At 38.7% G+C, this 16,266-nt stretch overlaps 1 protein-coding gene and 1 pseudogene across 4 annotated transcripts in view; one reads left to right on the forward strand and one right to left on the reverse strand.

The window, feature by feature from the left end:
- XPNPEP3 (X-prolyl aminopeptidase 3) overlaps positions 1–16,056 on the forward strand; it is a 61,445-nt gene extending 45,389 nt beyond the window's left edge. For all 3 annotated transcript variants that reach the window (XM_081310514.1, XM_081310515.1, XM_081310516.1), the window contains 3 exons: positions 9,761–9,938; positions 11,568–11,688; positions 13,557–16,056. In XM_081310514.1, the coding sequence (XP_081166640.1) occupies positions 9,761–9,938; positions 11,568–11,688; positions 13,557–13,723 (466 nt within the window). In that variant the 3' untranslated portion in view covers positions 13,724–16,056. The remainder of the gene's footprint in view (positions 1–9,760; positions 9,939–11,567; positions 11,689–13,556) is intronic.
- LOC308659046 (large ribosomal subunit protein eL42-like) lies at positions 4,680–6,219 on the reverse strand (annotated as a pseudogene). Its single transcript has 2 exons — positions 6,119–6,219; positions 4,680–5,007 (listed from the first exon to the last, which is right to left on the reverse strand). The product of its transcript is annotated as a large ribosomal subunit protein eL42-like (transcript).
- Positions 16,057–16,266: the final 210 nt, after the last annotated feature.

The raw sequence follows: 16,266 nt of genomic DNA on the forward strand, positions 1-16,266 counted from the left end.
ATGACACGAGCCTGAAATCCCAGGAGCTCAGGAGGCTGAAGCAGGAAGATCATGAGTTCAAAGCCAGCCTCAGCAAAAGCAAGGTGCTAAGCAACTTAGTGAGAACCTGTCTTTAAATGTAATACAAAATAGGGCTGGGGATGTGGCTCAGTGGTTGAGTGCCCCTGAGTTCAATCCCTGGTACCAAAAAATAAAAAGGAAAAAAAAAATAAAAACTAGGATATAATTTTCATTCAGTGAAGATTTAAAACAGACACTTGACAAAGGAATATATACAGATGATTTAAACATCAGTGTTGGTCATTGGAGAAGTGCACATTAAGATAACATTACTACTAAAATGGCTAAAAGTAAAGACTAACCATACCAACAATTGGCAACAAAGCAATACAACTGAAACTGTGATACCTTGCTTTTGGTAGTGGTAGTGTAAAATGTTTACACTTTGGGGGAAAAACTTGGCAGTTTCTTATGAAGTTAAATAAATGCTGACCCTTTGGCCTAGTAATTCCACTTCTAGGTATTTACCTCAGAGAAACAAAAACATGTCCACAAAGACACATATAAGAATGTTTATAACATCTTTATTTACAATAGCCAAAACCTGGAAACAAATATCTATCAACAGAAGAATAAATATGCAACTTATGGTACACAATATGCAGTTTCAAATAATGAAATACTGATCAACCATAAAAATATTCTACTGATTAGATAAATTACATAGCCGTTATGCTCAAAGAAGAAAATTGCACACAGAAGAGTACATATCATATGATACACAGAATGGTCAGAATGAATGAAATTATCAAGACAGTCTTTGCCTCTGGAAGAAGGGGTATTAATTAGAAATAGAAACAGGGAATACACCTGTCAGCTACACAAGAGGCTGAGCAGGAGGATCGAAAATCCAGGTCCAGCATTGACCCTGTCTCAAATTTTCAAAAAGGACTGGGGATACGGCTCAGTGGTATAGCACCCTTATATTCAATCCTCAATACGATGAAAAGGAGAGAGGGGGGAAGGGAGGAGAAAGAAGTAAGAAAGTTTTCTGGGAAGGTTAAATTGTTTTGTGTAATGTAGGTTTACGGATCTGTGGGTCAGGATTCTCCAGAAGAACAGACCCAGTGGGTATGTGTGTATGTATGTACAAATACTTGTATGTCCCTTAACAGTGAGGATATATTCTGAGAAATGCTTCCTTAAGTGATTTCATCATTGTGTGAACATAATGGGGTATACTCACACATTTAGATGGTATAGGTCAATCATTCATTGTAGCCTTTTTTTAATGTTTTTACTAGTGCATTATAATTACACATAGTAGTGTTCATTTTGACATATTCATGCATGCATGGAATATAATTTGCTCCATTTTTTTTTAAGAGAGAGTGAAAGAGGAGAGAGAGAGAGAGAGAGAGAGAGAGAGAGAGAATTTTTTAATATTTATTTTTTAGTTCTCGGCGGACACAATATCTTTGTTTGTATGTGGTGCTGAGGATCGAACCCGGGCCGCACGCATACCAGGCGAGCGTGCTACCGCTTGAGCCACATCCCCAGCCCTAATTTGCTCCATTTTAATCCCTATATTTTCACTTTACCTCACCTCCTCCCTGCCCCTATTCCCCTTCTTCTTCTACAGTGGTCTTCCTTCTAGTTATTTTTTATTAGTGTTTTATAGATGTACATAAAGGTGGAATTCACTGTGGTATACTCATATATGCACATAATTTGATCAGTGTCTTTCTGTAGGTCCTTCTTTTTCCTGTTCCTCCTCTCTCCCCCTCAAACTTCTTCCTCTACTCCACTAATTTCCCTTCTATTTTTATGATGTTCCCTCTACTTGTTTTTTTTTTTGTTGTTGTTGTTGTTGTTATTGTTGTTTTCTCTCCTTATTTCACTCTAGCTTCCAAATACGAGAGAAAATATTTGACCTTTGACTTTCTGAGTCTGGCTTATTTCACTTAGCATGATGTTTTCCATTTACCAGCAACTGCCATAATTTCATTCTTTATGGCTGAGTAAAACTCCATTGTACATATATACCACATTTTATTTATCTGTTCGTCTGTTGATGGGCACATGGGTAGGTTCTATAACTTGCCTATTGTGAATTGAGCTGCTATAAACATTGATGTGCCTATATCACTATAATATGCTGATTTTCATTTTAGATTAATACCAAGGAGTGGGAAAGCTTGGTTTTAAGGTGGTTCTATTCCTAGTCTTTTGAGGACTCTTCATACTGCTATCTAAATGGCTGTTCTCATTTATAGACCCACCAACAGTGTGCTTAACCACTGAGCCACATTGCCAGCCCTTTTCATTTTTTTACCTTGAGACCTGTTCTCCCTAAGTTGTGTAGGAGGGTGGCCTGGAACTTGCCATTCTTCTCCCTCAGCCTCCTGAGTTGCATGACCCTGATTGCTAAGGATGTTGAACATTCTTTCATATATTTATTGGCCACTTGTATTTCTTCTTTTAAGAAATACCCATGGGGGGCTGGGGATGTGGCTCAAGTGGTAGCGCGCTCACCTGGCATGCGTGCAGCCCGGGTTCGATCCTCAGCACCACGTACAAACAAAGATGTTGTGTCCGCCAAAAACTAAAAAATAAATATTAAAATTCTCTCTCTCTCTCTCTCTCTCTCTCTCTCTCTCTCTCTCTCTCTCTTAAAAAAAAATAGGGCTGAGGTTGTGGCTCAGTGGTTAAGTACCCTTGGGTTCACTTTCCTGTAAAAAAAAATTAAAAAAAAAAAAAAAGAAATACCCATGGGGCTGGGATTGTGGCTCAGCGGTAAAGTACTTGCCTAGCACGGGCGGGACCCGGGTTCAATCCTCAGCACCACATAAAAATAAAGGCATTGTGTCCATCTACACCTAAAAAATAAATGTTAAAAAAAAAAAAAAGAAAGAAAGAAAGAAAAAGAAATACCCATTTAGGGGCAGGGGTTGTGGCTCAGTGGCAGAGTGCTTGTCTAGCACATGCAAGGCCCTGGGTTCAATCCTCAGCACAACATAAAAATAAATAAACAAACAAACAAGTAAAGATGTTGTGTCCAACTACAACTAAAATATAAATATATGATGGGAGGGGACTGGAGGGGGGGATAGGAAGAGCAGCAGAATAAAATAGACACTAGTATTGCTGTATGTATATACATGGCTGTATAACCAATGTGATCCTGCAATCTGTACATGTGGAAAAATGAGAATTCATACCCCATTTGAATCAAATGTATGATATGTCAAGATCATTGTATTGTCATGAGCAACTAATAAAATATATAAAGAAAGAAATACTCATTTAGTTCTTTTGCCCATTTATTGATTTTATTTTATTTGGCATTAGGTTTTTTGAGTTCTTTATATATTCTGGATATTAATACCTGTCCAAGAAATAATTGGTAAAGATTTTCTCCCATTCTTCAGGTTCTATCTTCATTCTCGTTTCCTTTGCAGAAGCTTTTTGATTTAATGCCATCCTACTTACTGATTCTTGGTTTTATTTCTTAATCTTTAGGGGTCTTGTTAAGAAAGTCAGTGCCTGTGTCTATATGTTCCAATGTTTGACCCTGTGTTTTCTAGCAGTTACAAAGTTTCTCATCTAATTCGTAAGCCTAAGCCTTTGATCCTCGAGTTGACTTTTGTGCAGAGTAGCAAATAGGGATCTAGTTTTATTCTTGTAAGTATGGCTATATTCAGTTTTCCCAGCTCAATGTGGGTTTTGTTGTTGTTGTTGTTGTTATTGTTGTTGTTGTTTTGGTACCAGGGATTGAATGCAGGGGCCCTTAAACATGGAGTCACATCCCCAGCCCCTTATTTATTTATATATATATATATATATATATTTTTTTTTTTTTTTTAAGAGAGAGAGAGAATTTTAATATTTATTTTTTAGTTTTGGGCGCACACAACATCTTTGTATGTGGTGCTGGAGATCGAACCCGGGGCCACACGCATGCCAGGCGAGCGCGCTACCGCTTGAGCCACATCCCCAGCCCCCCTTTTTTATTTTATTAGAGATAGAGTCTCACTGAGTTGCTTAGGGCCTTGCTAAGTTGCTGAATCTGGGTTTGAACTTGCAATCCTCCTGCCGCAGCCTCCTGAGTCACTAGGATTACAGGCGTGCACCATTGCACCCAGCCAATATGGTCTTTTGATGTAGTTGAGAGATGCAGTCACATGGGTCATGTAGAGCTGCTGCCATTGTAACATAGCAGACTGTTTACATTCAGCTTTGTATGTGTGTGTGTGTGCAGTACTGGGGATTTAGCCCAGGGTTGCTGTACCACTGAGCTACATCCCCAGGCTTTTTTATTTTATTTTGAGGCAGGGTCTCACTAAATTGCCCAGGTTGGCCTCAAACTTGCAATCCTCTGCCTCAGCCTTCTGAGTAGCTGGGGATTGGTGTGCACCACAATGCCTGGCTTACAGTCAACTTTTTTTTTTTTTAATGAATTTAACCTTAGCATTTTATTTTATTTTTTTTAAAGAGAGAGAGAGAGAGAGAATTTCAATATTTATTTTTCAGTTTTTCGGTGGACACAACATCTTTGTTTGTATGTGGTGCTGAGAATCAAACCCGGGCCGCACGCATGCCAGGCGAGCGTGATACCGCTTGAGCCACAACTCCAGTCCCCTTAGCATTTTATTATCTTCATAATAAAACAATGAAGCTTAGAACTGGATCACTTGGTCCTTGCTCTTTTAATCTCCTCCCAGTTCAAAATGCTTGCATCTCTTAAAAACCAGCATTCTCTTAGATCTGCTTTTAGGCTCAACACACTCAAGCCTCAGTACAATCTTTGTAGTTTTAGGCTTTTTCCTGAAAAATCACCTTAGTCTGCCCCCCCACAGCCACTCTGTTTCCTGTCACAATGCCACTTTCCCTGTGCATATAGAGAATCCTTGCCCCTCTTGTACTGTCACTTTATGAAGTTACTATTTGCCACACTTGTCATAGAAAGTCTGACAGGTTTTAGGAATGTTCACCAGGAGGCTGGGGCTGAGGCATAAGGATCACCTGAGTCCAGCAGTTCAAGACTATTCTAGTCAATATTAGCAATATCTAGTCCAAAAAGAAATAAAATTTAAACATTTAAATGAAATAATGATAAATAAATGTATGATATGTTAAATACATAAACCAGTAACAGTCATTTATTAGCATTAGTCAGTATTACATACTGAACATAATTGTATGTGCTATATTTTTAGACAATTGGCAGCACAGTAGGTTTGTTTATTCTATAATCACTACACATGAGAAATGTATTCCACTGGCATTTTGATGGCTGTGATGGCACCTAGGCAGTGGGAATTTTCAGCTCTGTTATCATCTTATGAGACCACTCTTACATATATAGTTGATCATTGACCAAATGGCACTCATGACTGTGCATAGATGTGTGTTTATGTATATAAAGGTAGGTAGACTCATGCAGTTGAGGGTCTGGCATGTCTGAATTTTGTAGATCAGGTAGCAGGCCAGAAACTCAAAGAGGAGTTGATGATGTGGCCTTGAGTCCAAAACCTATAGGACAGACAGACTAGAAATTCAGGCAGGATTTACAATACAGTTTTGAGACAGAATTCCTTCTCTAGGTCTGGCATTTGAGTTTGTTTATTGTAGGCTACCCTTTGGTCCATGTTTTTTCCATCCAACCATCCAAACTGTTAGAGCTTTTCTGCCCCCTTAAACTACAACACTGAATCCAGAATCTCTTGCTTAGTGAAATCATAACAATAAATTCAGCCTGATCCAATTCTGTGTTCCTTCTGCCATCATCCCACACTGTAAATATCCATCCTCATACATAGTCCCAGATTTTTGTCTGTATATATTGAAAAACTCATGCAGTTCTTTTTAGAGTATTATATATCTCCTCATAGATCACACTTTGCTTTTTTTTTTTTTTTTGGTAGTTATAGATGGACAGAATTCCTTTATTTTATTTGTTTATTTTTATGTGGTGCTAAGGATTGAACTCAGTGCCTCACACACGATAGCCCCAGCTCCAGTGGATCACGCTTTGTACCTAACCTTTCAGAGAGTGTTGGGACTCAAGTCTGGTTTAGGTATAGAAGCAACCAAGGCAATTACTCAGTGGAGGTACCTGTGGGTTCTCAGACAGAGGTAGAAGGAAGACTTAGCAGAATTTGGGAGTTCATTGTCCCCACGTTCATGAGTATTGATATATTCATTTGTCAAAATCATCATCTCAGATTGTACATTTCAGGGTATGTAAATTTTAACCAGGAGCTACTCTGTATTCCAGTAATCCCAGCTACTTCAGAATCTAAGGTAGTAGAATCACTTGAGACCAGGAGTTCAAGGCCACCCTTAGCAAAATAGCAAATAAGATTCTGTCTCCAAAAAAAGGACGGTTCAAAAAATTATTTAGTTTGGATACAAAAACATATCAAAAAGATCGTGCACCATGATCAAGTAGGATTCATCCCTGGGATGCAAGGCTGGTTCAATATACGGAAATCAATAAACGTTATTCACCACATCAACAGACTTAAAGATAAGAACCATATGATCATCTCGATAGACGCAGAAAAAGCATTCGACAAAGTACAGCATCCCTTTATGTTCAAAACACTAGAAAAACTAGGGATAACAGGAACTTACCTCAACATTGTAAAAGCTATCTATGCTAAGCCTCAGGCTAGCATCATTCTGAATGGAGAAAAGTTGAAGGCATTCCCTCTAAAATCTGGAACAAGACAGGGATGCCCTCTCTCACCACTTCTATTTAATTTAGTCCTTGAAATACTAGCCAGAGCAATTAGACAGACAAAAGAAATTAAAGGCATAAAAATAGGAAAAGAAGAACTTAAATTATCACTATTTGCAGATGACATGATTCTATACCTAGAAGACCCAAAAGGGTCTACAAAGAAACTACTAGAACTAATAAATGAATTCAGCAAAGTGGCAGGATATAAAATCAACACGCATAAATCAAAGGCATTTCTGTATATCAGCGACAAAACTTCTGAAATGGAAATGAGGACAACCACTCCGTTCACAATATCCTCAAAAAAAATAAAATACTTGGGAATCAACCTAACAAATGAGGTGAAAGATTTATACAATGAAAACTACAGAACCCTAAAGAGAGAAATAGAAGAAGATCTTAGAAGATGGAAAAATATACCCTGTTCATGGATAGGCAGAACTAACATCATCAAAATGGCGATATTACCAAAAGTTCTCTATAGGTTCAATGCAATGCCAATCAAAATCACAACGGCATTTCTTGTAGAAATAGATAAAGCAATCATGAAATTCATATGGAAAAATAAAAGACCCAGAATAGCAAAAGCAATTCTAAGCAGGAAGTGTGAATCAGGAGGTATAGCGATACCAGATTTCAAACTGTACTATAGAGCAATAGTAACAAAAACAGCATGGTACTGGTACCAAAACAGGCGGGTGGACCAATGGTACAGAATAGAGGACACAGAAACCAATCCACAAAATTACAACTATCTTATATTCGATAAAGGGGCTAAAAGCATGCAATGGAGGAAAGATAGCATCTTCAACAAATGGTGCTGGGAAAACTGGAAATCCATATGCAACAAAATTAAACTGAATCCCTTTCTCTCACCATGCATAAAAGTTAACTCAAAATGGATCAAGGAAAGAGGTTGTGAGGGGAATGGGAAAATAAACAAGGAGAGAAATGAATTACAGTAGATGGGGTAGAGAGAGAAGATGGGAGGGGAGGGGAGGGGGGATAGTAGGGGATAGGAAAGGTAGCAGAATACAACAGTTACTAATATGGCATCATGTAAAAATGTGGATGTGTAACCGACGTGATTCTGCAATCTGCATTTGGGGTAAAAATGGGAGTTCATAACCCACTTGAATCTAATGTATGAAATATGATATGTCAAGAGCTTTGTAATGTTTTGGACAACCAATAAAAAAAGAAAAAAAATGGATCAAGGAGCTTGATATCAAATCAGAGACTCTGCGTCTGATAGAAGAAAAAGTTGGCTCTGATCTACATATTGTTGGGTCGGGCTCCAAATTCCTTAATAGGACACCCATAGCCCAAGAGTTAAAAACAAGAATCAACAAATGGGACTTACTCAAACTAAAAAGTTTTTTCTCAGCAAGAGAAACAATAAGAGAGGTAAATAGGGAGCCTACATCCTGGGAACAAATTTTTACTCCTCACACTTCAGATAGAGCCCTAATATCCAGAGTATACAAAGAACTCAAAAAATTAGACAATAAGATAACAAATAACCCAGTCAACAAATGGGCCAAGGACCTGAAGAGACACTTCTCAGAGGAGGATATACAATCAATCAACAAGTACATGAAAAAATGCTCACCATCTCTAGCAGTCAGAGAAATGCAAATCAAAACCACCCTAAGATACCATCTCACTCCAGTAAGATTGGCAGCCATTATGAAGTCAAAACAACTACAAGTGCTGGCGAGGATGTGGGGAAAAGGGTACACTTGTACATTGATGGTGGGACTGCAAATTGGTGCGGCCAATTTGGAAAGCAGTATGGAGATTCCTGGGAAAGCTGGGAATGGAATCACCATTTGACCCAGCTATTGCCCTTCTAGGACTATTCCCAGAAGACCTTAAAAGAGCGTACTATAGGGATACTGCTACATCGATGTTCATAGCAGCACAATTCACAATAGCTAGACTGTGGAACCAACCCAGATGCCCTTCAATAGATGAATGGATTAAAAAAATGTGGCATTTATACACAATGGAGTATTATTCAGCACTAAAAAATGACAAAATCGTGGAATTTACAGGGAAATGGATGGCATTAGAGCAGATTATGCTAAGTGAAACTAGCCAATCCCAAAAAAACAAATGCCAAATGTCTTCTTTGATATAAGGAGAGCAACTAAAAACAGAGCAGGGAGGAAGAGCATGAGAAAAAGATTAACATTAAACAGGGACGAGAGATGGGAGGGAAAGGGAGAGAGAAGGGAAATTGCATGGAAATGGAAGGAGACCCTCATTGTTATACAAAAATTACATATAAGAGGATGTGAGGGGAAAGGGAAAAAAATCAAGGGAGAGAAATGAATTACAGTAGATGGGGTAGAGAGAGAAGATGGGAGGGGAGGGGAGGGGGGATAGTAGAGGATAGGAAAGACAGCAGAATACAACAGTCACTAGTATGGCAATATGTAAAAACGTGGATGTGTAACCGATGTGATTCTGCAATCTGTATATGGGGTAAAAATGGGAGGATTTCAATTTATTTTTAAGTTCAATTTATTTTTAAGGCCTTTTTTTAATATTTATTTTGTAGTTGTAGTTGGACACAATACCTTTATTTCACTTATTATTTTTATGTGGTGCTGAGGATCGAACCCAGGGTCTTGTACATGTGAGTGAGTGCTCTACCGCTGAGCCACAACCCTAGTCCTCTTTAAGGCCTTTGATTTAATTGACTATACTAATTTACACTCCCATCAAGAGTATATGAGAATACATATATTACTCAGCTCATTAATAAGCACCTAGTAACCATCTGAAGGAGAGGCTGTGTTGCTGCCCCAGCTTGAAGGAGTGTCACTCTCCTACTGAGCACCTAGGGTATGGTCAGGGTTCTCTTAGTAATGGTGTTTCAGTAGTTACCAAGTATCAACAATGCCTCAGCAACAGCAGCCTAGAATTCCTCTAATCGAACAGAAGCAAAGTTCTTGCAATATCTGATTATTCTGAATTTAAGGTCTTTTACTTTCCTGTTCATAGGTTCACCGCAGCTCAGGCAGAACTCTATGAAGCTGTTCTAGAGATCCAGAGGGCTTGTCTGTCCCTCTGCTCCCCTGGGACAAGCTTGGAGAATATCTACAGCATGATGTTGACGCTAACAGGACAGAAGCTTAAAGAGTTGGGGATCATGAAGAATAGCAAAGAAAATGCTTTCAAGGTACTTCCCTTCTCTTGACCCCAGTTTTCAAGAATGCCAACATGCTGCTCTATTTTACCCTATATAAAGCTAAGTAGACACTTATAATCCTACTAACTCAGGAGGCTGAGGCAAACAGATTGTGCAAGTTCAAGACCAGCCTGGGAGATTTAGTGAAACCCTGTTTCAACTTTTCAATGGTTGAGAATGTGGCTCAATAAGAGTGCTAACATACTTGAGGCCCTGGGTTCAATCCCCATTACCACCAAAAAAGAAAGAAAGAAAGAAAGAAAAGATCTTTGTATTCTTTATCTGTAGAAAGGATTTGGCTTTAACATTGGTTGAAACAAAAGGAATCAGTACTTAACATCTTCCAGAAGATGGCAGCACATTCTGATTCTTGACTTACTGTGTGACCAGCTCAATATTCAGAAAACAAAATGAAGTCTGGTTCATAATGGGTAGGAAAGGACATTAAAAAGAAGAGAAGTTAACTCTCAATCCTTTTGTGATGATTCTGAAGGTCAGAGGAGAGAATGTTTGTTGTTTGAGTGACATTGTTGAGATTTTAACACTATGTTCAAAAGCCTGTCTTTAATAAATTTTATCTGCTCCCAAAATGTAATGATGTCTAAAAATGTAAAACCTCAGCTTTAAGTGGTCAAGCCAGATAGACCATTAAGCATCTTTCATCTCTAAGTTCAGGCTGCTCTAATCGAACAGAAGCAAAGAAGAGAACAGAAAAGAATAGAAATAGAAAAGAAGCTATAAAGCCAGGTATACTGGTGCACACCTGTAATCCCAGACACTCTGGAGGCTTAGGCAGGAGGATTGAAAGTTCAAGGCTAGCCTCAGCAACTTAACTAGACCCTGTCTCAAAATAAAATTTTTAAAGAGGGCGAGGGATATAGTTCAGTGTTAGAGTGCTTGCCTAGTATGCTCAAGGCTCTGGGTTCAATCCCCAGTACTACAAAAGAGAGAAGAAAAGAAACTATTGGGGCTGGGTTATGTTCAGCAGTAGAACGCTTGCCTAGCACCTGGGAGAGACTGGGTTCGATTCTCAGCACCACATAAAAATAAATAAAATAAAGATAGTGTGTCCAACTACAACTAAAAAAAAATATTTAAAAAAAGAAGCTATAAATTTTCTGTTACTTAGGCTTTACACTTCTTTAATTAACTGATAGAAATATCCAAGCTAGTGAATGCCTAATAATTATACCTACTCCACAGGTTGCTGTAACCTACTTAGGGTGTCCAGAGTAGGCTTCCTGAGAGAGATGTGAGAGTATTGAAAAGATAAGGATCCTAATATGGTCATCTTCCCTTAACCTAGGAAAGAGATTTTCATTTGTCATAGTCATTACTGGGATTCCCCAAGTCAGCAAGCGTGTAGTAGATTTTTAGTGAGATGGAAATGTGGATTTAGTGTCATTGGCAGAATTGCATATAAGCAGAAGCTAGGCACATGTTAGTTACATTCCCCAGACCCATTATCAGGCCTCTTAAGCAATAGCCCAAGGACAGGTTAGGCATAAGTAGCAGAACCATTGGGAAAGTATTAATGCAAATCTCACTGATTTAAACATGCCCAACTTGCCCCTTAAGAGGTCCTTGCTCTAAGAAAACTGTGGTTATTATCTCTTCTAGTCTGCTCGAAAATACTGCCCTCACCATGTAGGCCATTACCTTGGGATGGATGTCCATGATACTCCAGACATGCCCCGTTCTCTACCTCTGCAGCCGGGTATGGTGATCACAATTGAACCAGGTGAGGAGCTCGGTCCTTTCAGGACAAATAATACTGTGATTGTTTGTTTTTACCTGAACCAACATAATTAATTATATTAAAAGAGGGGACAGGAGGGACAGGGTGGATCTCTCCAGTGCAGTGGTGACTTCATTTTAGATTTATCTTTAACTTTCTTATTTAACATCACACAATTCGTTTAATTTCTTTTACCTTTTTTTCACATAATTTGTTTAATTTTACTTCTCCAATAAACAACAGATGGTGAATGCTTCCTATAAGCAGATATTAAAAAATAAATCTGTTTTTAATTCTGCCTTTGCCAGAGCCAATTTGTGCTATTCTCTCAGTTGTTAGTAGTAGACTGCTCAAACTTCCAAAACCCAGTGAGTGCAGGCAGAGAGACCTACAGACTCTCCATGTTCAAATGCAACATCCCTGAAAGCTACAGTGAACTATCCAGCATTATCCTACTGCTTAGTCTCCAACTCCTTTCTTATAAGCTTCAGTCAAATAGGTTTCCTGATTGAAGTGATACCAGGTGTCAGACAGAATGCAAAAGAGAAATGGTGTGGAAGATTAATGTTCCAAGAGTTAATTTTTTTATTTTTTAAATTAATTAGTTAATTATTTATTTTAAGTAAATAATAGTGCTGGGGGGGCTGGGGATGTGGCTCAAGCGGTAGCGCACTCGCCTGGCATGCGTGCGGCCCGGGTTCGATCCTCAGCACCACATACAAACAAAGATGTTGTGTCCGCCGAGAACTAAAAAATAAATATTAAAAAATTATCTCTCTCTCTCTCTCCCTCCCTCCCTCCCTCCTTTCTCACTCTATCTTAAAAAAAAAATAGTGCTGGGGATCAAATCTAGGGCCTCCTGCATGCTAAGTAAACACTATATTACTGAGCTCCATACCTAGACCCCCAAGAGTTAATTTGTAAAAACAGACACTGTTTTCATGGTGAAAAGAAGATCATAACTTTAGATTAAATGTTTTAACCTCTAAATTATAGAAATTATTGCTTGGAAATGTATTTCATACCACCCTTTGAACCCAGTTGTTTGTTGTTCTGGTCTTAGATGCTCTTTAGTCTAGTCTATAATCTTGTTAGTAAATGGGTGCACGTGGATTCTTCCTTAGATTTTTTTAATCCTCTTTTTATTTTTTTATTTTTTGTACCAGGGATTGGACCCAGGGGTGTTTAACCACTGAGCCACATCTCCAGCCCTTTTTCATATTTTATTTAGAGACAGCATCTTGCTGAGTTGCTTAGGGCCTCGATAAATTGCTGCAGCTGACCTTGAACTCAAAATCCTCCTGCCTCAGCCTCATGAGCCACTGGGATTACAGGCGTGCACCACTGTGCCTGGGGGGGGGGGAAACTTTAATGACTATTCAACAGTTTCTGCTTGTTAAGGCTAATAATCACTAAATAAATATTTAAGTGCAATTTAAACACATTTAATATATATTTTATCTTTATTTTAGCCACATGCCCTTTTCCAGAGGAGCATTAGGCAAAGGGAGTGTACATATATAATCTGCTAGTTCCCAGCATGTATAGACATATTCATAAGTTAAGTAACTAACTTTAGTGTCCTATGTGAGCCAGTAGACTATGAGGGAATCATGCTCAACATTTTCATGTAGAGCCTGTAGACTAATACACAAGATGACTGTAATGATAATAATTCTAGTAATGATTATATCCCATATTATTGATCATTATGTGCCAGGCGCTGTTAAATGTGTTGTCTCATTTAATCCTTATAACTCTGTTAGGCTTAAGATACAGACACAGATAAAGAATTATAACTCATATTAACTTGCCCAGGATCACCCAGTTACTGCCATGTTGAACAATGCACTCTTCTCTCTACTTCTCAGGCATTTATATTCCAGAGGATGACAGAGATGCTCCAGAGAAGTTTCGAGGTCTTGGTGTGCGAATCGAGGATGATATAGTGGTGACTCGGGACTCCCCTCTCATCCTTTCTGCAGATTGTCCCAAAGAGATAAATGACATTGAGCAGATCTGCAACAGAACCTCATGACCCCCATTGTAACTCAGATGCATCTCAGGTTCAAAACAGGCGTGCAGGCATCCCTGCATTTGTGCATTCTGAGTCTCCATGCATATTTATGCACATGTTTTATTTGGGAGTGCAGCAGCTATATATGATGTGTGTAATCATTACATGGGCTTTTCTAAATAGATGGAAAAATGGAAAAGTGAATTTTGGAATGATTTCTTACTGTGACTTTAGTAACATTAATTCTGTAGAATTAATGATCCAAACAAGTTTAATTTTTAAACGTAAAATGAGGTCTTGGTTATATATGTCATTTCATTCCAATTAACACATTTAAACATAGGGAAAATTCTCTTCTCTCTAGGTCCTTTCTTTTCTTTACTTTCACTGATGTCATAAGATATATGATGCCAGTATTTTGAGCTAATCACCAGGGTCTTTGCCTGTGCTGAGAACTACCTGTCAGTGACTTTAGATGGCCAGCACATACCTTTCATAACTCCTGCCTCCATATTCCATATTCTGCTTATGTACTGGAGCCACATGAACTTGCAGGGTCACTGGCATCTTTTCCATTCAGCCACAGTCCAGATTCAGCAACATGAGCTATTGAACAAAATAGTTTTGAATCTTTCTTGCTATTTGATTGCCTGAGCCCTAGAAAGTTTAGATTTTTCATAAGGAAGAAAACGGAACAGAAAGAAAAGAATATGTATGTCTCTTACAGATCCAGACCTCCAACTATTTGTTCTCTTCAATTTAAAGATGATTCCTTTCCCAGGCATCCCTGATTCCTTTATAAGTTTGTTGTTGTTGTTGTTGTTATTGTTATTGTTTTTGAGATAAGTTGTTTACCTAGGCTGGTCTTAAACTTTAGGGCTTAAGTGATCCTGCCGTCTCAGCCTCCAGAGTTGCTGGCATGCCACTGTACCTGGCTCCTTCACAGTTTATTTACTTTGTTTTTTCTTTTTCTTCCCACCTCTCCTCCCAGTACTAGAACCTAGCGCCTCACATATACTAGGCAAGCACTCTACCTACCACTGAGCTGTATCCCCACATCTTTTAAATTTTGAGACAGGATCTTACTCAGTTACCCAGGCTGGCTTAGAACTTGTAATCCTCCTGGCCCAGCCTTTGCCTACCTGGGATTACATTTAAATCCTACCATACCTGGCCACCACACCAGGTAATGCACTGACCTCATAAATCACTCTTGAAATTACTGCACTGGCCAAAAGCAGATCCCCCACTTACCCTGTTAAAGTCAAAATAATGGCATTCAGGTTTCAGAGAAATAACTCTCCTATTCTGTGATTTCCTCTAGCTCTGATTAAATATTTTAATCAATACAACAACTCAGTCTATGAATGAACAGAGCTAAATTACTAAAGATGGTTTATTCAGAAGCTTCTGTTTGAGGGAATTTCTAAGGACCAGTGCATTCACCTCCTTTAAACCCAATATACAAAACATAATGGTTCAAGGGTTTGTGGTTTTCTTTTTTTTCTATTTGTGTTAAGGAAGCTCAAGGCTAAGGGATTAGTAATCTAGTGCTAGAAGTTTGCCCATAGTACGTACTGAGCCAAAAACAGACAAAAGAAAAAGATAATGTTACAACAAAAGTGATAGAGATCACACTCTGACAGATAGTTCTCATCCACAAGTGCCTGGCTCTGCTAATGTTAGCTAAGTGGCTAAGGGAATGGAGGCTGCACCAATGGAGGCTATATCCCCATTCCTGCCCTCCCACCTTCTTCCAATTCTCAGTCTGTGCTGCTTTCTAACAGAAAGGGAGGGGCATAAAACCACTCTAGCTTTTCATTCACCTAGCCTTTGTACTTTATTCTTTTTTTTTTTTTTTTTGTAGTTGCAGATGGACAGAATGCCTTTATTTTATTTGTTTATTTTTATGTGGTGTTGAGGATCGAACCCAGTACCTCACGAATGCAAGCACTCTGCCACTGAGCTACAGCCCCAACCCTCCTTTATTCTTTTTAAATCCTGGAATACAGAATTTCCTTTTCTTCCCGTAACTCGTTTTCTGTGGTCTTCACCTGGACATCACGCAGAAAAGTTCTACAGAAGTACTGGTGTCTATAGTCCCTGCACCAGGTACATCATCCTTTGAATTAACCATATAGTCCCTGCGCCAGGTACATTGTCCTTTGAATTAACCAGATTAACCATAGTAGCTAAGCGTTTGAGTCAGACTATTAGAACATAATGAAGATCTCATAGCTGTCTAATATATATTAGGATTTGTTGAACAGGTAATTTTTCACAGTGCAGAGATCTTATTCATTCTTAGCCATGCCACAGACATACCCCATTTTTTTCTCCAGTCAAAAGTATAATAATCAGGGCTGGGGATGTGGCTCAAGCGGTAGCGCGCTCGCCTGGCATGCGTGCGGCCCGGGTTCGATCCTCAGCACCACATACCAACAAAGATGTTGTGTCCGCCGAGAACTAAAAAATAATAAATATTTAAAAAAAAAAGTATAATAATCAAATATTTCACATATACTACCAGGCTTTCCTACTGAGAACTTTTATTTAAAATTTTA

This window comes from Spermophilus citellus, assembly GCF_964194105.1.
Source record: "Spermophilus citellus genome assembly, chromosome: 10".
NCBI classification, from domain to species: Eukaryota; Metazoa; Chordata; class Mammalia; order Rodentia; family Sciuridae; genus Spermophilus; species Spermophilus citellus.